The following is a 22,514-nucleotide window of genomic DNA, read 5'->3' as shown; positions in this document are numbered from 1 at the left end:
TTTAAACAGCTCCCTTTTCTCCACTGAATTACCTTGATACTTTTAAAAAAAATTAGTTGGACTTACATTTGTGGGTCTTTTTCTGGAGGTTTTATTCTGTCTGTGGTGTAATCTTAGGCCGGTGCACACTCTCTTAACTACTGTGATTTTATTATAAATCTTGACATCAGATAGTATGAATCTCCTACTGTGTTATTGTTTTTTTTTTTTTTTTTAATATTTTGGCTACTCTCAGTTCATTTCTATTTAAGTATTAAAATCATCTTGTCAAAACCCCTGGTAGCTACTGGGATTCTAATTGGGACTGTGTTGAATGTATAGATCAATTTGGGGAAATTGACATTTTAGCAATTTTTAGTCCTCTAGTCCATGAGCATGGTATAGCTTCATTTATTCAACTCTTTGTTAATTTCTCTCAGCAGCGATTTATAGTTTTTTTTGTGTACAGTTCTTGCACATATCTGGTTGTTTATTCCTAAATAATTATTGCCTTTGATGTTATATGGCTTTGGAAAAAAAAATCTACTTTTCATTTGTCCTTTACAGATATATAGAAATGCAATAGATTTTTTCCTCTTTCTTTTTTAATTGACTTTGTGTCTTTTGGCATTACTAATAAATTCAGTTATTAGTTCTGATACATTTTTGTAGGTTCCTTGAGATTTCCTATGTACATGATCCTGTTATCTGCAAATGAAGGCAGTTTCACTTCCTCTTCTATCTATATGAATTTTATTCCTTTTTTTTACCTTATTGCACTGAGTATGCCTCCAGTAAAAACATTGAATAGAAGAGGCAAGAGTGGTTCTTCTTGGATTGTTCCTGATCTTAGGGGGGGAGACTTTTTTTAGTCTTTCATCATTAAATATGATGTTAGCTCTGTATTTTCATAGAGCTAACATAGAACTAATCCTGTGTCTGATTAAGGCAGTTTCCTTGTATCCAAAGTTTGCTGAAACTTTGTGTTATTAATGTTTTTAAATATAAATTGTGTTTGTGGGTTATTATTTGCTTAGGTATATGTATAGGAGCAAAGAACTTGTTCGAAGTAAGCGAGAGTGTATTCGAAAACTCAAAGAAGAAATAAAAATTCTGCAGCAAAAACTGGAAAGGTGAGTCGTAGACATCTTTGTACTTAGAATGGGGTATTAATTGCTTTTACCTAAAAATTAATTCAGAGTTTAAGTATTAACTAATATATTTTATAAAATGAATATGGAAAATGTAAAACAGTCTTTAAGATGGGCAGTGGTGGTCCCAGGACACCTTTGACCCAAGTCACATGGTGAGTTATTGACAGTGTACTGAAGAGAAGCCAAGTTCTGATTTTATAGCTCTTTACTTTTTCTGCTTTCCTTGCCATCGTGTTCACAAACACAGGAGAGGTAACTATCACAAAACTCTAATCCCTTTGTCTTGAGAAAGCAGTCTTTTAAGTGCCTGGTAAAGGTAAAACAAGTCAGCAGCGCTGACTCAAAGAGAGTGCTTGTATTTTTGACACATACGAAGTCCTTTCTCCTGTGGAGAAGTCATTGTTCACGTGTTCTTGCTGACTGCTTTTGTGAAGTCACCCTATGACTTCCTAAGAAGGAATCAGTGTAACGTCTCTCTAGTCAGAGACTATTAATTTAGTCTTTAGGAAGGAGATTCCATACAATGTCAGTGGCTTTTTTTTTTTTGCCTTTATCTACTTACTATTTTTGCTGCTACCACTATGCTACCTCTGACTGCTTCATTGCTAGCTCAGTAATTTCCCTGAGAGGCAAACCCTGCTATACCAGCCTGAGAAAGACCCTGCACCTATGGGTGCCACTTCCCAGCTCCCTCCTTCTCACTTAGGAAGAATTTACCCAAGAGTTGTTATGATCCATCATCTCGTTGTCTTAATATAGACTTTAGCTGAAAATTGAGTCCTCAGATACTCTTGGAAGTGATTTACAGGACTTTATACCTATGGCAATATTTTACTTTAAAAGTTTGAGTGATACTTTATAAGATTGGAAAGTTATAATTGTTTTCATACAACATACCTGGTATGTTTGATGTTTTTTAACTGAAAAATACTCAATTTGCCAATAACCAGCTAGGCATTCTGACTTATTTAGATTTTAAATAGCATACAGGAGTATTTTCTGTAGTATGAATATGACTTTCTTTTTAAAATAAAGTGACTTAAATTTTTGGATAATCTTACTTAAGTAATTATTTTTGATAAATTGCTTCTCTGTGTGTGACATAGTTCTGGGAATCTTTGCAAGGAACTTGTTAATGGATACCATTAGGTAATAGAACTGAGGTGGGAATGGATGGTTTTTATGGCTTGTTTTATCCTTTTTTGAATTTGAGTTTTCTTACCAGGTATATGTATTACTTTTATTATTTAAAAAGAAAAGTTCACCATTTCTTCTGTAAAAGTATCTTGATATCATATTAAAAATAAGATTTCTTGTGTACAGTGTAGATGTCTTTTTTGAAACCACTTTCATTCTAATTCTACTAAATTAATACATTGTATGAAGTAGTTGGTCTAAAGGAATTCATTAGAAGAACAGGAAAATGATGATGTCATAGAAACGAAGATAAGTTTCTCAAAGAAGATTTGTTCCTGAAATTTTGTATAAGTATCATGTTAAAATACAACAAACCTGGGAAGAGTTATGTATGTAAAATGATGGCTTAAAACCTTATGACAGATTATCAGTGCTGCAATTCTACTAGAAAGAGGTTTCCTTTGGTCCAAGGCAGTCATGTATTAAATTCTTTCAATAAACAGTGCCTAAGAAGACATTTACCATGTCTGTGGGATAGACAAGGAGTTCAGAGATGGGAGATGTTCCTTCAGTGTTAAAGGGAATGACATACTGAAAGAAGACCATGGAGAAAATAGATCTTGAAAGATCAGTCAAGTTTAGATAAGTTGATGGCTGAAAGTAAGCCAAAGATACAGATCTAAGGACTAGAAACAGTTATTTAAAGTTCCTCTAGCTTTATATATTTAACATCCTTTTCTTTGAAAGCCAAAACTCTCTGTGGCAGGCAAATCCACAGGAGAAATCATTCTGTTTCTCTTTTATTTTTTTTTTCTTTCTTTCTTTTATTTTATTTATTTATTTTTTAATTTTTATTTTTACTTTATTTTACTTTACAATACTGTAAGAGGATGAAGTGTCTGTGCTACATATCCTCTAACGTGGTTGATTTTGAGTTGCATTATATTTTATTTTTCATTTCATAATGTCCTTTTTGATATAGAAACAGACGGTTTTACTTCGCCGTAGTTCTGCGGCTATTTCTTTCACTTTATTCAGAGAAGAAAAATGTGAAGTGACTCTCTCCTTTTGTAAATGGAATCCCAAAATTATAGTTTACCTGTACCTGTGAGTCAACTTATGTACCATTTAGACTCTCTACTGCAGTGAACTGTAGAATTCCCTAAAGTAAATCTCTTTTCATAGGGTAACGTGCTAGTAATGGCAGAACATTGGGTATTACTAAAATAATTAGTTATTTTGATTACATATTGAAGACATTTATTATTTACTGATTCCAAAGAAATCTTCAGTAATTTATGCCTGGCCTTCTCTGTTAAATGAGTACGTGAATCATAGTGTACATAGGACTTAAACTCTGACCTTTGTCAACACCTACTTCCCATTTCCAGCTTTCTCTCTCTCATATTTCCTAATTGCAGATTACTTGATCTAAAATGCAGCAAAGGAAAAAAACCTTGGGTACATTGAATTGGTACAAAAGTGTTTGTGGTTTCAGACCCTGAATTTTAAATCAGTATAACTTGGCTCAAACACATCTTTAGTAATCAAAGTAGGAACCATTACAATCAACACATTTTTGCCAACGAGAAAAAAGTATGCTTATTCCCGTAGCATAAAAATCTGTACCCTGGGATTCGATGAACTCTTGGAAAGCATTTTCTGCATCCTGCTGGTTGTGGAAGCGTTTTCCCTGCAAAATGTTGTTGAGATGCTTGAAAAAGTGGTAGTCAGTTGGCGAGAGGTCAGGTGAATATGGCAGATGAGGCAAAACTTTGTAGCCCAATTTGTTCAGCCTTTGGAGCATTGTTTATGTGACGTTTGGTTGGGCATTGTCATGGAGAAGAATTGGGCCCATTCTGTTGACCAGTGCTGGCTGCAGACGTTGCAGTTTTCAGTGCATCTCATCCATTTGCTGAACATACTTCTCAGAGGTAGTGGCTTCACTGGGATTCAGAAAGCTATAGTGGATCAGACCGGCAGCAGACCACCAGACAGTGACCGTGACCTTTTTTGGTGCAAGTTTGGAAAGTGCTTTGGAGCTGCTTCTCTGTCCAGCCACTGAGCTCGTTGTCACTGGTTGTCATGTATAATCCACTTTTTGTTGCACATCACAAACCATAAGAAATGGTTTGTTGTTGTGCAGAATAAGAGAAGATGACACTTGAGAGTGACAAGTTTTTTGATTTTCAGTCAGCTCATGAGTGTACCCAGTTTCTGAGCTTTTTCACCTTTTTAATTTGCTTCAAATGCCAAACAATCACAGAATGGTCAACACTGAGTTCTTGGGCAACTCATCCTGTAGTTGTAAGAGGATCAGCTTCAGTGATCCTCTCAATTGGTCATTGTCAACTTCTGGTGACCGGCCACTATGTTCTTAATCTTTCATGCTCTAGTTTCCTTTGCCAGACTTTTAGAACCACCACTGCACTGTACATTCGTTAGAAGTTCCTGGGCTAAATGCATTGTTGATGTTGTGAGTTGTCTCAGCTGCGTTATGGCCCATTTTGAACTCGAATAAGAAAATAGCTTGAATTTGCTTTCTAACTAACATCATTTCCATAGTCTAAAACACATATAAAATAAACAGCAAGTAATAAGCCATTAGCAAAAAAAGCATAAAGCAAGAAATGTACATTAAAATGTATAACATAACCACATTTATTTAAGAAGATATTTCCAACATCAAATGGCAAATTTCAGCAATGCAAAACTGCAATTACTTTTGCACCAACCTAATAGTTCCAACAGCATTATTTTCAGATTTGAATAATGATGATATATCTCTCTTCCTTTAACAAATAGAGTTTACTTTTATGAGTAGAGCCTAAATGTGATTTGAATTAAGAGAAAGCACCATTGGTGTGACTTTGAATAGGAGCCCACCTGAAATGCTTTCTGTCAAGTGTAAAGATTCAGATTGTCATCTGTTTTCACTTCCGTAGTTAGTAAACTTTTGCTCTGTAGATTAACATATTAAATATTGTGTAACCTTTAGGGATAAGCCTTTCCATTGACTCTCCATATAATAATGCAGCAAGCCTGAAAGAACATGATGCCTTGGCACTAGAGTACCGTTTTCTCTGCCTTGTAGGTATGTGAAGTATGGCTCGGGCCCAGCCCGGTTCCCGCTTCCAGACATGTTGAAATACGTAATTGAATTTGCTAGTACAAAACCTGCCTCCGAGAGCTCTGCATCTCAAAGTGGTGGGTGCATTACAGAGCCACTTTCTTCAGCACACTGCCTGACTTCTGACCTGACATCCAAGGAAAGGTAACAGAAACAAGTTTTAAAATAGTATATATTGGGGATTTTGGCTTAATCGGAGCTGTGTGCCATGTTTCCACCTGTTGAACACTCGCCCCGTGAGAGCTCACGGGCCATGAGCTCTTTGTCTTATAGGGAAGGGTTTTGCCACTTAAGTGAATTGTTCGTAATTCCCACCCATGCATTCATCTCACCCAAGGGATAGTTGGGATTATTACAGAGACGTCTTGAACTGCCTGGAACAGTGTTCATTCTCTGCCAGGCCCACCTGGCTTGGAGGTTGCTATAAGCTAACTGCCATGAAAGGCCTTTCCCAGAGGAACAGTCAGCCACTGATTTTCTAAAACATGGCATTCACTCGTCTGCTGAAGGAGTCTGCACGTCTGAGTAAACATCAAGCAAAGGGAAACTTATTTACAAGTAGAAAATTAGAGTAAGAGAAAGAACTGGCTAGAAATTGAAGAGGACAACCTCCAGCAGCTTATCCAGCAAAGAGACGGAGAGGCCATGGCACACGGGCCTTGATTCTCTTCTGGCTCAGCTGTGTGCAACAGCCTTTGTGGTCTGGAGGAGCCGTTGGGGCCAGCTCGGATCAAATGTGATCTGTGTGTCCTGGGTAGCAAAAACACTAGAGCCTATAGAAGAGTTTAGACTTTTTTATGTTTTTAAAAGAAACCCAATCATTCCTTCGCCGCCCTTGCCGCCCCTCCCACACACACGTGTTACTATTCATTCATTCATGTGTGTGCAGAGTGCCTGTTTGGACAGAACATAACAAATGGTAATAGCAGTTATCTCTAGGGGATGGCGCGAGGCACAGGGTGGAGGGAGGGTTCCTTTACTTTTATGCTCTACCTATGTGTGTGTGTTTGGATTTTCGTAGACTGTTTTCATGTCCTTTGTAAAATATAAATGATTTTAATTTTTAAAAAGTGGTTTTATCGGTTTTAATAATATGAAATGATACTGACTGATATTAGATTTTAAAGTTGATCTGTGTGTGTGTGTGTGTGTGTGTGTGTGTGTGTGTGTGTGTGTGTAGTCTTTTTTGAGATTGAGACATCTCCTCTTTTGCTTACATTGGCTTTGTTTTCCCATATGTATAGGTCCTCAGGGAAAAGAGGTTTGCTCCGTTATTTTGTATATGGGAGAGAGGCAGCGAGGAAGGGGAGTGAGAGTTTAAGTCAGAACTGGAAAGTTTATGTTCTTCAGTTTTGATGTGAAACAGAAACCTAAGTATACTTAGATTCATTTGTATTCCTGCTGATTTGTCTGTGTGCAGTTTTTTTTGGTGTTAGTTAATTAGTAGATAAATTAACAGTTACTTTACATACATTATTCTCAGTTTATAACAATGATGTAAAGTGGCTGGCATCCACCTTTTACAGCTGAGGTGTCAGATTCCTTACCCGAGGCTACTACCGTCTCCTTGGGTGTTTAGCTGAGATGTGGTGGAGCTGGAGTTGTCTGCCTGCAAGTTCTGCACCCTGTGCTTTCCCAGAGTGCCACCTCGTTTGCGTTCCTGCATGCTGGGTATACAGCTGATGCTATTTTTCTTCGGTGTATTTTGTTCCTGGATCCACCTGTCCATCTCACTTTGGTCAGTTACATCTTGGAAACACAATAGTTGATCCCTTGACTATTCCACTCCCCATCTCATCTTTTCCATGTTCCTTCTCATCCTGTCTTCTTGAGAAGAAGGTTCATTGTTACAAGTGGTTAGAAAGCAAGTACCATAGACTTGTAAACTATGTGAGGCAGATGTGAGTGTAATCCCTCCCTGTCCTTGACTAGCTGGGTGAACTTGGGAACACTGCTTTATTTCTCTGAATCTTGGGTTTGAAAGTTGGTAAAATAGGATTGGTGATAGTACCTGCCTCATCAGCAAGCTGTGTTAAATGAGATGATGCCTGTAAAGGAAAGGTTTGGCTCAGTAACTTTATAGAGTAAACACTCACAAATTGTAGCTGTGCTTTCCCACAGAGGAGCGTGCTTTACAGAGTGTATTAGTTTAGGCAAAGATGTATTTTGGAAATGGAGGAGAAAATGGCAACCTGCTCCTGTATTCTTGCCAGGGAAACCACATGGACAGAGGGGCCAGGCAGGCTATAGTCCATGCATGTATGCTAAGTTGCTTCAGTCATATCTGACCAATTATTTGCGACCATATAGACTGTAGCCCGCCAGGCTCCTCTGTCCATGGGATGCTCCAGGCAGGAATACTGGTGTGGGTTGCCATGCCCTCCTCCAGAGCTACAGTCCGTGAGGTCCCAAAGAGTCGGACATGGTTTAGCGACTGAGCACACACACGTAGTTTGGAAATTATCATCTGAGCTTTTTTTTTTTTTAATCTTCCTTCAGTACAAGTAAAGAGAGCACGTCTCAGGAAGCTGAAGGAACCTTTTCTTCCTCTGAAGATTCTGTATACAAGTCTAAGATGGCAGAGCAGCCACTTACACCTCCCCGTTCTTCCGTGGAAATGCCCGCACACCCAGCTCCTCGAACAGTCACAGATGAGGAGATAAACTTTGTTAAGACCTGCCTGCAGAGGTGGAGGAACGAGATTGAACAGGATATACAAGGTTGGCTCTTTCTGCTTGTCAGAGGGTTACTCTTTGCCTTTTCTGTTTGTGTGAATACATGGAAATTAGGCACCTTGGAGACACATCCTGTCATTTCCATGTACTCTGTTGAATTTGAGGAATTGTGACCTCTTTGGTACTTTTTGTTCCCTGTGAGATTAGGTCAGACACTTTGCTTTAGTAATATAGCCATGAAAGTTCTTCCCTAGATTTCTTCCTCAAATTTTCTGGGAATTCCTGGGTATCTTGGATACACAGTGCCACTCACCTTAGAGAATTTTCTGCGTCTGCTGGATTTCTTTTCCTGTAGCTTATCTGAACTCTGACATCAGGTGACCCAAACTTAGAATTGCAGTTTCCTGAATTTCCACTTTAAAATTTTTTTCTACATACAGTATGCTTTATTGACAGTTAAGGAGGCAAAGAATATTTGATTAATGCATGCAGTGTAAAATCACATTATTCAGCATTTTGTTTCTAAAATCCTTTGGCCTTGTCTCATTTCTTGTCCTCCCCTTCTTTCTCCTTTTATCTAGGAGCAATAAATAAGTAAATGATACAAATTTAGATTCCTCCCAAGTTTTTTTTAGAAATCTTAATGTAGTTATATTAAACTAGAAGTCTTTGTAACCTAAAGCACTAGCTTCTTTAAAACTGCCTGCTTCCTTATGGTTCATAGAGAGAAGCTGAAAGGGTGAAAACCTCAGGTACAGAGAAGCTGAAAGGGTGACAACCTCAGGTAGAGAGAAGCTGAAAGGGTGGAAACCTCAGGTAGAGAGAAGCTGTAGTCTTTGTAGAGCTAAAGCTGCATATGTGACATGGGATGAAATCATTATAACTGAGTGTTCTTTTTTTAACAGACTTAAAGAACGGTATTGCAAGCACTACCCAGACTATTGAGCAGATGTACTGTGATCCTCTCCTCCGTCAGGTAGAATGAAAATTGATGGGGAAGTAGTCAAGGCATGTTCTAATGGTGCTAATGGGCAGATACAGACAGAGAAGTTGATGGTTTTCTTTGAAACTGAATGGAAACTTCCCTAAGATATAAGAATTAATTTTGGAAAGAAATATGTATTATTCTGTGTTTTAGGCTAAAAAAGAGCAGTGTATCTTCCTTCTACCACCAACAGGATGTAAAACATATTTGTCCTGAGTCTGCCACATGGTATTTTTTCTGTGTATTGGAAAGGTTTGTTGTTAAATATTAATAAAATTTCTCATAAAATGGTAATTAAGCAGTACAGTGGAGGAAACCTGACCAGAGACTGGTTCCCCATCCTTTGCAAAGTACCGTGATCCTTCATGATCCTTTGTTTAGCAGTATGATTTTTTAACCTTTATGTCTCTGTTAATTCCAAAAGAGAGGTAGGCAGGGCAGAAATTCTTACTTTCCATATATGTTTTTATTTAGAATAACATTCTGGGCATAGACGGGAAAGAGGCTGCAGTTAGGGGGCTGCCTTCCACGGGCTTCTGTGTAAATGCGTGACTGTGGGAGGAGAGCCCTGTTTCTAGGGTCACGGGAAACCATAGTTGTGTTGCATAGCAAGAATGTACCATGTGAGTCTTGGGTGTTGACCGTTTTCTCTTTTCTATTCTTTAAAAAATTTACCACCGTAAAAACAAGTCAAGGTACTGATTGAATGTAATTTTACTTTACTGACTCGCCTTTCTTTCACCAATACTTAACTTAGCACTTAAGCGTTACTCTTACTTTCTCCATATTGCCAGCAGGGGCGGCAGGGCAGGGGAAGATTTTCAGATTTTGAAACAAATAAGTGTGTAGTTAAAAGGGTCTTCACCCCAGATAAGTGGATGATTACCTGCAAGAAGAAATATAAAGACCATGTGACTGATTCATAATGAAATATGCTAACTTAGATTTTAGTTAATAGAAAATTTTATTAATTTTAGTTAATAAAACTTAGTCCTAGAACAGCATAACTTCTACAGGTCCCAGGTGTGGTAAGCATCTTCTCAACATGAGTGGTCATGGTGCTTCTATTTTTAGATAGACTGAGTTTGGAACTGGGGGAATAAATAGGTCTCAGTTATCTTTTGTTTTAGATCTATAATCATAGGAGTTTATAGAGTTGAAAGAGGTCTCAGAGGTCATCTAGTTTAGCCGTCTGATTTTAAAGATTCAGGAATGGAGACATAATTGGGAGATTCCAAGGTTGTGTTTTTTTCAGTTCATCTTGAATCAACAAGATGTTTTGTTGATGTGAACCCTACATCAAACACATGTGTAAATGGGCAGTTTTCTTCGGTCTTATGGTTGGGTATGCTTTGGAATTTTTGTCATGTAAACTCCTGTCGGATGACTTTGCTTTCATCTAACACGGGGAACCCTTTCTGACTTGCAGGTGCCTTATCGCTTGCATGCAGTCCTTGTTCACGAAGGACAGGCGAACGCGGGGCACTACTGGGCCTATGTCTATAATCAGCCGCGACAAGTCTGGCTCAAGTACAACGACATCTCTGTTACCGAGTCTTCCTGGGAAGAACTTGAAAGAGATTCCTATGGGGGCCAGAGAAATGTTAGTGCTTACTGCCTGATGTACATTAACGACAAGCTACCCCACTTCAATGCAGGTAAAAACACTGTAAGCAGAGGCCAGGCTTGGGGAGATTGTGTACTTCTCAGGGAAGGGAACAGTCTTGTAGTTTTAAAAAAAAAATTAAACTCAGATTTATTAGAAAGTAATGATGTGTTTAAGAAACACAAATAGTATAAAAGAGAAGAAAAAGGAAAAATAAGTTTGCTTTCCTACTTCCTTGAGCCCAACAAGTATCCATTCTTAGGCTCCTAATGTAGTCTCCTAGAAATGTTCTGTGCAGATGCTAAGTTTTATTTATTGATATCTTACCTATACCCCATTTTTTCCCACCAAATGGGATATTTTTCCATTCTGTTTGGCATCTTTTTCATTGTTTTTCTTAGCAATCTCTCTTTTTATGAGTAGAACCAACTTATTCCTATTAACAACTGTAAAATAATTCCATTGCATTGAGTATATATATAATGTATTAAACCAGCCTCCTGTTGATAGACTTTTAAGTTGCCTCTAGTTTTTCCCTTTTTTAGTGACATTCTTGTGTGCATATTTTTTGCACCTTTTGGAGAATAGCCAGATTTTACAAGTGGATTTGCCTCAGCGGTTTCAGACTTCTCATAATACCGCTACTAATGCCTACAGTAATCATAATTATCATTTATGCTGGTACTTTCCTCCTTACTGCATGCTTTCAAGCTTTATTCCTCTAATAACTTATTAACTCTAACACGGAGGAGGCAGGGCAGAAATTCTTATCACCCATATTTTCCAGCTGAGGTTCTGTACTTGTCATACAGCCAGTAAATATTCTGGTTCCAGATTCTATGCTGTTTTCCATGTATATTACACTTTCTTTTTTCTTTCACATCTGAGATCATACAGGGCATCTTCTTTTAATGTTCAAACTTTACTGTGTTGCATCAGTAAGGAAACATATAAGCATTTTGTCTGGGCGGCAAATGATCTTTCTTGTGTGCTTGGTAAGTAGGGGATGGAGAGAATGCTCACTTCACAGTAACTGATCGTCCTAAATGCATGTTTGCAGTGTGAGGGCAGGAACAGCTGCTCGTGGGAGTTTCTGTAGAAACGATTGTTCTGGCTGTGGGTGGTATATAGGGGCCTTGTTATAATGGGTATGGCTCATCTATAGAAATAGACAAAAAGTGGGAACTGTCATTTAGTGAAAAGACTAGTTAACGGCAACCAGTATGTGGATGTGCTACTCTTCTGTAGGTTTTTATGATTTGTTTCGGTTGTAGGGTTGGAAATGAGATTGAATATGTCATTGATAGCCTTGCCATTTTTCATCATAGCCTTTAGTGAACCCCAGGTATTATTGATCCATTTATTGATCTAACCTTTGTATCCCTTTGCTTTGTGGTAACACTTGATTATGTGAAACTTTAGGCAGTATAAATGTCTTGGTTTTCACTCTCAACCATCTTGAGATGGATATACTTTGTTATTTAATTCAATTTATTATTATTATTTTTTGACCACACTATATTGCATGTGAGATCTTATTTCCCTGACCAGGGATCAAACCCATGTCCCCTACAGTGGAAGCTCAGAGTCCCAGCCACTGGACCACCAGGGAGGTCCTGGAGATGGATATTCTTATCAGTGATAGGGGCATTGTTTACACTGATAAAACTGTTTATCTTGAAATTTCCATTGAATCTAATGATTTTCTGAATTCCCAAGAAATGTTTGGTTTGTTTTTGCTACTTTGTCCGTGATTGGCCTCTACTCCAAATCCTCACTTGTTACCATTGATTGATTCATTTAACAAATATTTAATGTCCCTCCCTTCCAATATGCCAGCCACTGTTCTTGGGGAACCGTGACTATTGGCCTGATACTGTCAGTACTTCGGACAATGGATGGATTATGTGTGTATTTTTCATTAAAAGTAAGAAAAAAGACAAAGTGTCTTACTTTCTTTTTTTCTGGAAAGGAGCTTTGGTTTCCTTGAGACCTTTTGCTTGGTGGGACTCTATTTTAACTGTGTCTTTGTTCTTCCCTAGAGGCGGCCCCGAATGAATTAGATCAGATGTCAGGAGAAGTAGAAGCTCTGTCTGTTGAACTTAAGCATTACATTCAGGAAGATAACTGGAGGTTTGAGCAAGAAGTGGAGGAATGGGAAGAAGAGCAGTCTTGCAAAATTCCTCAGATGGAATCTTCCACCAGCTCAGCATCACAGGACTTCTCTCCATCACAAGGTATCTGAGCAGGGCATTTATGCCAGTGACTTGGGGGAGTTCACGCTGCACTCCGGTAGCCAGCCCCGTGCACGTCCTCTGAGTGAGCCATGCCATGCTCTGCGCAGTGGGATCAGAGTTGGTGTTGCACAACCTGACAGCCTAGCTTGTGGCTCTAGACAGTCAGTTCTGCTGAGCAGAGGTACCAGCAGAAAGATGAGCAGCTAGCTCCCTGTACTTTCATTCTGTTTAGTGTTTATTTCCCAGGTTGCAGGAGGAACTATGGTAAGATTAATAGGTAGATTTTATGAAAACTGTTCTGTAAAGGTGATCTTCCTAACGGATAGTTGTTTATAGGAAGCCTTTTTGCCATGAAGAAATACGACAACATTTGCTGCTTTTGCTGCTAAGTCGCTTCAGTCGTGTCCGACTCTGTGCGACCCCATAGACGGCAGCCCACCAGGCTCCCCTGTCCCTGGGATTCTCCAGACAAGAGCACTGGAGTGGGTTGCCATTTCCTTCTCCGGTGTACGAAAGTGAAAAGTGAAAGTGAAGTTGCTCAGTTGTGTCCGACTCTTAGCGACAACATTGGGAGCACATTAAACTTTACAGAATCATCAGTGACTCCTTGCTGAAGTAGCTATTTCTTTTAGCCACTAGTTTCTAGGGGAAATTTACATAATTTTTTCAAAAGGTTAGTTAGAAGGTGTGCACATTAAACTTTGTATCCAGTCCTGCTTGCCTTGTAGAGTGTTCTAGTGGTTTTATTACCAGATGCTGATTCCTACCTGCCGTTCTTTCTCAGAATCTTCAGTAGCCTCTTCCCATGGGGCTCGGTGCCTGTCCTCTGAGCACGCTGTGATCGTGAAGGAGCAAACTGCCCAGGCGATAGCAAACACAGCACATGCCTATGAGAACAGTGGCGTAGAAGCTGCACTGAGTGAGGTGAGAGGGGCCTAGAAGCCCAAAATCTGGAGGGGTGGGCTTTCGGCAATAATTGCCACAGTTTTCTCACATTTCTGTTATTCTGTGTCTGCTGCATTTAACCAGTCCCTCTTTATTTCTGTTTTTTTCCTACTCTTTCTCTCCGTTCTGCTGCCACAGCTTAAGGAAGCTGAACCCAAGAAGCCCATGCCCCCGGAAACAAGCCTTGCAGAGCAGTCAGAGCAGCCCCCACAGGCTCGTGACGCAGGGTCTGCTGCCCAGCCTAATGCTGAGGTCTCTGAAGTCGAGATTCCCAGTGTGGGAAGGATTCTGGTTAGATCTGATGCAGATGGATATGATGAGGAGGTACAGAGATGAGTCAGGGTCTAGCTGTCTGTCGTCAGTCTTGTGTTTCCTGCTCACGTGACTGAGCATAGCTGTGTAAGGCGTTCGGCAACAGTGTTTTCTCCTAGACACAGGTGGTGGGCGAGAGGGCCTTAGTCACCATCCTACACCGCTGCCAGCAGGTCTCGTCTCAGACCTGTCCTTACGAGGCCAGTGTGGAGTCCAGGTGGCTCAGAAAGGTAGAATTTAGTTCCATGTGTCATATCCTGAACAAAAAATTGCCTTTTAAATCAGGAGTCTTTGGTAACATTAGTCCACTGCATTTCCTCCAAATACGAGAATTTCAGTTGTCTAGTGAGCAGGTCGAATGTGAGTTGACCTGGTTTTGACTCTGAAGCTCCGGGGAGAAGCTGCAGATTTCCGGGTTGCTCGCTGTCTGCCTCCTTTGCAGCTGTCACCGCACGCTAACAGTCCTGAATCCTGTCCTCAGGTTTCTGGGGGACGGTTTGTTTTTTTTTAATCATCGCAAGGTTTTCGCTTTATAAAGTCCTATTTGTGTACCTGCTAGTTTTAGACTGTTTCAGATGTGCTGTTCACCCAGGTAAAACTCTGAAAGACTGGTGTATTCAGGATGGACACCCAAACCTCAGAACTCAGGTGGAATTCTCTCCTCAGACCTTTCCCCTCTGAGAGCTGTAATTTACCTTGATTATGTAGCAGTGCCATATCGTAGGTATTTTTAGACATACCTCTTTATTCATCTGCTAAATTAGAGAGAGTCTATAGGAATACCTTGTCAGGGGCAAGGTCTTGTGGTCGTGCAGAGGGCCAGGGGCCGCTAGTGTTGAGTGGGGTGTGTGAGCCTGCCCCTGCAGTGGCTGCTGGCCAGGGGGCACGCCGCCCTGCTTTCCTGCGGCAGTCTGTTCACCTTTCTTTCACAGTCTTCTTCTGAACCTTTCTCCTCTGCTTTCTCTCTGTGTTTTGTGCCCTCTTGTGGTAGGTGATGCTGAGCCCTGCCATGCAAGGGGTCATCCTGGCCATAGCTAAAGCCCGTCAGACCTTTGACCGAGATGGGTCTGAAGCAGGGCTTATTAAGGTATCTCTGTTTTGTCTTGTTTTTTAAATTATAATTTAATTAGACTTAGGATTAAATTCTAATCCTTATACCACAGGGATCATAATCATGGGGCAGTGATTATATCAGATGCTGAAAAAGTGTTTTCATTGAAGTAAAATGTAAAACTCCCTTCACTGCCCGACTAACAGCACAGCCATCCCACGGCACTGATGGCTTCTCCTCTCGTGGCACTAACGCAGACTCAGTGCTCAGGTCACACCCGGCCTGGAGTAACCTCCTTGTTCTTAGGAGGCGCCTGTTAATAAAGCTGTGAATGAGACCTTGCCTTTGTAATGTGGAGGCCATAATATAAGAAAGTAGGCCATGCTTTTTAGGGTGCTTGAATAAAATTTAAGATTCTTAAATAGATTTATTTGGATTTTTAAATTTCAGGTCCTTGATACTCAAAGATATGGCTGAAACAATTAAAACTTTTGTTTTTCTGAGCACTGTATGAGGAAAATAATTCTTGTGAGTACAGGATGTCTCTTGTACCAGAGGAGTTTAGTCCTTTTTGAAAGGCAAAGAGATTATAGGTTCCAGTTGCCTCTGTCATTCCTCAATAAGAACTTCTTAGAAGTCTTCTTAGAGTGATGAAAACCTCCTTAGGCAGCGGTTTCTGTGTGTACAAGCCCACCATGCCCCCTTTTCTGACTACCAATTCTGTCTTCAATAGGCATTCCATGAAGAGTACTCCAGGCTCTATCAGCTCGCCAAGGAGACCCCCACCTCTCACAGTGACCCTCGTCTTCAGCACGTGCTCGTCTACTTCTTCCAAAATGAAGCACCCAAAAGGGTAGTAGAGCGGACCCTTCTGGAACAATTTGCCGATAAAAATCTTAGCTATGATGAAAGGTGAGAAGGGAGTACTTTGGGGAACCACCCTTCCTTCCATCTTGACTAAGTCCTCTGAAGGGGAAACTGTCATTGCTTTCTTAACTTTGTCCACAGATCCATCAGTATTATGAAGGTGGCTCAAGCAAAACTGAAGGAGATTGGTCCAGATGACATGAATATGGAAGAGTACAAGGTGAGGTCTTCGCTTTACATCTACAGAGCAAACATATGAATTTCTAAGGCAACCCTAACAATTAAAAAACAAAAATGTAAGGAGGCCGAGCTATTGAGACATTTGGGGCTGTCATTTATATGTTCTTCTCGCGCATGCTAAGTCACTTCAGTTGTGTCCAACTCTTCGTGACCGTATGGACTGTAGCCTGCCAAACTCCTCTGTCCATGGGATTCTCCAGGCAAGAATACTGGAGTGGGTTGCCATTTCCTTCTCCAATATGTTCCTCCTCGTATAGTAAATTATACATACGCACAAATATATTTATAATCCAATTTGTACAACTTGTAGTAATGTTAATAAACTTTATATATAAGCTATAAAGCAAACAATTTTATATTATCGCCAAGTGACTCCCACTCCCTCTCAAAAAAAGCTGAGTCAGAATGAATGATCTTTTCTTAACCCTTTGAATGGCCAGTTTCTTTATGCCATTCTTCTCTTCAGCTGATCAGCACTTCATTTCCCTTAAATACTCACTTTAGCCTTGTCCTAGGCAATGCAATTCGTGACTTCATGGTTTTGGTTTGCTTTAAATAATAGTTTTCTAATATTTCTGTATTCAAATCTAAATGCATTTTATGCATTAAAATGCATGCATGACTACAAATTTCCAAAAACGAAACACATCATTTAGGTACCACACTGTTGGGTGCCACCTTGGTGTGCCCCACCCCCCGCCCCCCCCAGGCAAGCTTAGTGTTGTTCCTGAGATTGGAGCAGCCCTGACCTTCTGTCTTCCCTCGTCTGAATGGCTTCCTCAGGACTCAGGAGGCCATTCATTCAGATCAGAGCTGATTGACTTTGGCATGGGTGTTGGAAGTTAAGATCCGAAATTCTAAAGCTCACGTGAAAGGAGTATTTCTGTTCCTCGGCAGCAGGAACAGGACATGGAAAATTAAGGTCAGCGGTAGACTTTTATCATAAATGTCCAGTACTTTATTATCTGAAAGCTTTTGCGTCTGCTGTTTTTGTGCCGGGCCGTATGAGCTCCGTAAGTATTAGTACTGAGTTTGAAGCTTGCTGTGGGGGAAAAGGTAGTAGTTTCGGTCATAATCATGAATGGCTGTCATTCCTTTTCAGAAGTGGCATGAAGATTACAGTTTGTTCCGAAAGGTGTCTGTGTATCTCCTGACAGGCCTGGAACTCTACCAGAAAGGAAAGTAAGCGGCGTCTCATGTTGCCGAGCATGCTGGTTGTGGATGCCCACCAGGGACTCTCAGGACCACAGCCCCTTCCACACACACCCTGTGTCTCTTCCTTCCTCAGTGTTCTGCTTCATGTTTGCACTGAACATCACACATGTGTCTTCATCTTTTATATAATGATAGATTTCTTGGTTGAGAGATATAATGGCCAATTTTCTTTGTGATAAATGAAAATGTACTCAGACGGTGAATTTTAGAGTCAGTGTGGACCGTAGTGAGCCTCTTGTCCACTTCCTTGTTGTAGAGTTGGGAGAAACAGAAGTCCAGGGAAGTGCCATGATTTGCCTTGAGCTTCCCGGCCAGTTTGCAGAGGAGCTGAGGCTGGCTGTGGTCTTTGGGCCTCAGGCTTTTCCAGCTACACCATGCTGCCTCCATGCTGAAGACTTTTCCATCTCTGCAGCCGCTTCCATTCTTGTATTAGAGAGCGATGGGGACTAAGCCCTGGGTTTGGGAAAGGAGCACTGAGCTGTTTTTCATCAATAACTTTCTCAGGTACCAAGAGGCACTTTCCTACCTGGTGTACGCCTACCAAAGCAATGCCGCTCTGCTGATGAAGGGGCCCCAGCGGGGTGTGAAGGAGTCGGTGATCGCTTTATACCGAAGAAAATGCCTTCTGGTGTGTACTCTTTATAAAGCCTGACGATTTTTGTGTATTATTGTATTTATTTACCTCTGTTCCTAGAAGCCAGGAAGAAATATAACAAAACAAACAAACAAAAACCCTCCTGCAGGTTTTAGATTGTTCTAAACCCTCAAGAGTAGTTTTACATTGAAACAGATGAAGTTACTTCAGTGAGCATCATGCTTCTTCCGCCCCTGATAGGAGTTAGGTGAGAACCGCGTCTCCCCTTTCGGTGCCCTTCATGTGTACTGCATCACAGCTTATGTCACACACCTCTCTGCTAGATGGTGAGTTCCTTGAGCATAGGTCCTTTTCTCAGTCAGCCTTTTTCTCTCTGCCTGGCACATAATAAGCATCTAATAAACATGTGTTGTCTGTGTTCCCTAACTAATAAGCTAGTAGATGAGAAGCTTTAGTGATATCTAAAGAGACTCCAGTTTTTAAAAGGTTTGAACCATAAGGATTGGTCCTGCTGTTCTGTTAACATCCTTGTCATAAACCACAGGAGATCTAGTGCGGTCGTTTTGCACTTGGCTACTGCGTGGGAAGGCGCACCCATAGTCTGCCTGCCTTCCCAGGGGTCCCTCCAGGTGCTTGTCATCAGAAAACTGCAGAGGTGGCTTAACCTCAGGCTAAGCTTGCATTGGGCCTCCCTGCCACCCAGCAGGATCACCCTCCACCAAGGAGGAGTCAGGCCTGCATTTCTGCCACTACCTCTTGTTAACCTCAGGCTAAGCTTGCATTGGGCCTCCCTGCCACCCAGCTGGATCACCCTCCACCAAGGAGGAGTCAGGCTTGCATTTCTGCCACTACCTCTTGTTAATGCCAAATGGAAGAGATTAAGTTGTGACATGTATGTATCTCAAAAGCTTCATTTTCTGATTATACTTGGATTCCTATGTCAGTTATAGATATGGCATGGCACTTTGAAGCTGAAAAGGGAGCCTTGTAGATTTGATGGACCGCAAATGCTTTTATTTTTTAAATCACCAAATAGAGATTACGTTTTGAAGGTCCTGCTCAGCTGCCACGGGAAGGCAGTAGTAAGGATTTGGCTTCTTTCCATCTCTGGCTCTCAGCTCCCGGTTTGTGTCAGAATCGCCTAAGGGGCTTTCACATGTTGGTGGCCCAGGCCTCCCCCAGATGGTTAAACCAGTCTCCTGGTGAGGGGCCTGGGCACCACCTTGTCTTCTGCAGGTGATTTTTGATTTTTGGTGAAGACTGAGAACCATCGAATAGGTCTTTTGATAGAAGCAGGTGTTAAATATGACCTTGACTTATAAGTTGAGGCCACTTGGTAAGAGGCTTTGCTGCATTCCGATCACCTTGGGACCATTAAAAAAAAAAAAATCCCAGTGCCTAGGTCAGCCAAATACCAATCAAATTGGCATGAGTGTGTTGGGGCATCTGTGGTTTTTAAGGATCCCCAGGCAATTCCAATGTACAGTGAAGTTTGGGAACTACTTGTTTAAATATTTGTTGTCTTTCTGAGACTTTTTTCCCCACTGTTTTTTATCCATAGGAGCTGAACGCCAAAGCAGCTTCTCTCTTTGAAACAAACGATGAGCACTCTGTAACAGAGGGCATTAATGTGATGAATGAGTTAATCATTCCCTGTATTCACCTTATCATTAATAATGACATCTCCAAGGATGACCTGGATGCCATTGAGGTCATGAGAAACCACTGGTGCTCTTACCTTGGGCAAGATATCGCAGGTGTGTTGTTTGTTGCCATTGCCAGTAATTTTTAAGACCCTTGAGAGTTCTAGAAATGACAGTTGGACTAACTCTCTAGCAGTGGTTGTCAAACCTTTTTAAGGGATTGGAATCCCCGAGCATATAAAGGCTTGAAAATTACATCTGTTGTATTGAAACAGGGAACAGGACCCTGAACCCCTGTCCTTAGCCTCCCCTTACCTCCTCTGTGGTTGCTGAATCACCTCCACAGCCAGCCACACAGTGCTATTTGAAAAAAAAAAAAATCACTGCTCTCCAGCAGTGTTAGACTGCTGTTACTTTTCCGTCTGCCAAAATCTGAACTTGAACTTTGTAGTTTAAATATTTAAAAAATCTCTTTATGTTGCTTGATTACCAGTCGGTGCCATAATTAAATTTTCCTGTGACTTGAAGTTGCAAGACATAAACATTTTATTAACTGTGATGCCTTCAAGGTTAATAAATTAGTAAATGGGATGTTTGTGCCTGTCCAAAGCATTTTGGAGAGGGAGCCTAAAACTAGATATTTTTAGGCGAGTTTAGTTGCCTTAGAAAGTTGTTATGTATCCTAATATGAAGCCTCTTTGTTGCTCACTGATGTAAAGATATTCTGTTGATTTGTCAAAGTGTTCAAGTTTATGATATTTATTGAAAAAATCTATAATAGTAGCTAAGAATTTCATTTTAATGTTTTCAGTTTTTGTTTAAACTATGTGTGACATTATAGCTTTACTTAATGCCATGTACACACTGGTGTATTTTAATTGAAGGATGAGACCAGCGTTATCTTTATGGCAGTAGTATGTTTACAGCACATTATATTTATGGTACTTTCTCAAATTTTAAAGGATGATTGATTAGAAGACATGTCCATAATGAAGTGAATATATAGTGTTATCCTGCTGTATGTCAGATGACTTAAAACAATGACCTAAAACTTTGCTATAGTCGGCAAATATGTCTTTGCTCTTGATTTGGTCTGAAGGAATAGTCATTTGTCATTAGCTGGCCAGAGCAATGCTTTGAACTTGGAGGTTGTTGCGGACTTACTAGTTTTAACTCAAAGAGATTTATTTAGCTGTATACTAACCATCCATTTTCCCTCCACAGAAAATCTGCAGCTGTGCTTAGGGGAGTTTCTACCCAGACTTCTAGATCCTTCCGCAGAAATCATTGTCTTAAAGGAGCCTCCAACCATTCGGCCCAATTCTCCCTATGACCTTTGTAGTCGATTCGCAGCTGTCATGGAGTCAATCCAAGGAGTGTCAGCTGTGACAGTGAAATAAGCCCCCGCGTGTTCAAGACCCAGCCTGGTCTTTGGTTGACCGTCTGTTGCACAGAAGTCTGTTGTCACAGTGTTTCCCCTGGGAAAGGGATTAGGTGGGAAAGTGAGACTCAGATCCAGATCCTAACTATGCTGTGTGTGTAAAGAAGGACTGAAAATGAAACTGCACTTTTTAGGTACAGAATCACAGAAGCGATTTCACAAAAAAAGGCAGGAACCAGTGGGTTAAGGCGTTGACTTGTGGCAGAAGCCCTGAAATGTCTCTTGTCTCTACAAGACAGCCTGGGTTTTTCTGAGCCTCAGAGTATCCTTCAGGCATAAGTATTTTTGACAGCAGACTGAAAGGGTGATTCATCAGGACCTGAACTGTATGAACAGCTACTTGTTATTTTATCAGATACAGATGACATTAAAAAAAAATTCAACTGCAAGGGAGGAGATGAAAAAATGGGTTGTTGCCTGGCTCTTGACAGGAGATGAAAAAATGGGTTGTTGATGAGCCACCACCCTTTCACGTGTGGGTAGAACATAAGGTCATGTGGCAGTAAGATGCTGAAAAGTCAAGAAGAGCTGCCTCTCCTTTCTTTCTTCTATTTTATTTTATATTTTTAATTAAACCAGAAAACCTCATACCCAGTCCTGAGTGAAAGAAAGGAGAAAGCATTAAGGACATCAGATGGAATAGCAGCATTGTGAAACTTAACTAAAGATCACATTTTCATAGTTGTTAACTATTTGAAGGTAAAATTTTCTAGCATCTGAAAATGGCTAAGGCTGCTGCTGGTCCAGAAGAACATTTTGACACCCCACCCCCTTTTTTCCTTTTAAAAAATAGGGGATGTGGGTTTGTAAAAAGAAAAAGAATATATATATATGTGTATATGTAGAGAGAGAAATATCCCATTGACCATTTTTAAAAGGCTCCAGATTGGGTATTGTGTTTTAACCAAATTTTAAAGATTACCAGGGGAATTGTGGGAGGGTCAAAGACTTGCTACAACTATGCAGATTTTATAAATGTGCAATAAAAGTATTTGTTTTATCTTTGGTATGCAGTATGGCCTTTGTTTTCATATGTTCTATTTTGGAAATGGATGGACTCAGTAAGCATTTCTCATGTTTTTTTCTTCTTAAAAAGAAAAGGGCAGATTAAAGGGTTAAGAAGCTTGATGGGAATGAGAAGTGTCAACTAAAAATAGTCACAACCTGAAAGCAGAGCGTGGTTTTATTCCGTGGGAATTTTTAGAACTTCAAGCCTGGGAGGCAGCCTCTCAAGTAGCCCTGAGAAACTGCTCCAGGGAGGCGACGGGGAAAGGAGTCAGGTTATATAGAAGTTTGTACCAG

General features: G+C 40.5%; 1 protein-coding gene across 3 annotated transcripts in view; it reads left to right on the top strand.

Annotated features, from left to right (window-relative positions):
- Window positions 1–22,214, top strand: part of USP28 (ubiquitin specific peptidase 28) — a 70,372-nt gene extending 48,158 nt beyond the window's left edge. For all 3 annotated transcript variants that reach the window (XM_052652991.1, XM_052652990.1, XM_052652989.1), the window contains exons 12-26: window positions 1,017–1,112; window positions 5,365–5,544; window positions 7,900–8,120; window positions 8,981–9,051; window positions 10,490–10,718; window positions 12,709–12,903; window positions 13,688–13,827; window positions 13,987–14,172; window positions 15,152–15,247; window positions 15,945–16,123; window positions 16,220–16,298; window positions 17,421–17,500; window positions 18,038–18,161; window positions 19,690–19,885; window positions 20,996–22,214. In XM_052652991.1, the coding sequence (XP_052508951.1) occupies window positions 1,017–1,112; window positions 5,365–5,544; window positions 7,900–8,120; window positions 8,981–9,051; window positions 10,490–10,718; window positions 12,709–12,903; window positions 13,688–13,827; window positions 13,987–14,172; window positions 15,152–15,247; window positions 15,945–16,123; window positions 16,220–16,298; window positions 17,421–17,500; window positions 18,038–18,161; window positions 19,690–19,885; window positions 20,996–21,171 (2,248 nt within the window). In that variant the 3' untranslated portion in view covers window positions 21,172–22,214. The remainder of the gene's footprint in view (window positions 1–1,016; window positions 1,113–5,364; window positions 5,545–7,899; window positions 8,121–8,980; window positions 9,052–10,489; window positions 10,719–12,708; window positions 12,904–13,687; window positions 13,828–13,986; window positions 14,173–15,151; window positions 15,248–15,944; window positions 16,124–16,219; window positions 16,299–17,420; window positions 17,501–18,037; window positions 18,162–19,689; window positions 19,886–20,995) is intronic.
- Window positions 22,215–22,514: the final 300 nt, after the last annotated feature.

Source organism: Budorcas taxicolor, chromosome 15 (assembly GCF_023091745.1).
Source record: "Budorcas taxicolor isolate Tak-1 chromosome 15, Takin1.1, whole genome shotgun sequence".
Lineage (NCBI taxonomy): Eukaryota > Metazoa > Chordata > Mammalia > Artiodactyla > Bovidae > Budorcas > Budorcas taxicolor.
The sequence above is the reverse complement of the archived record's forward strand: the minus strand, read 5'-3'. Positions and strand labels throughout refer to the sequence as shown.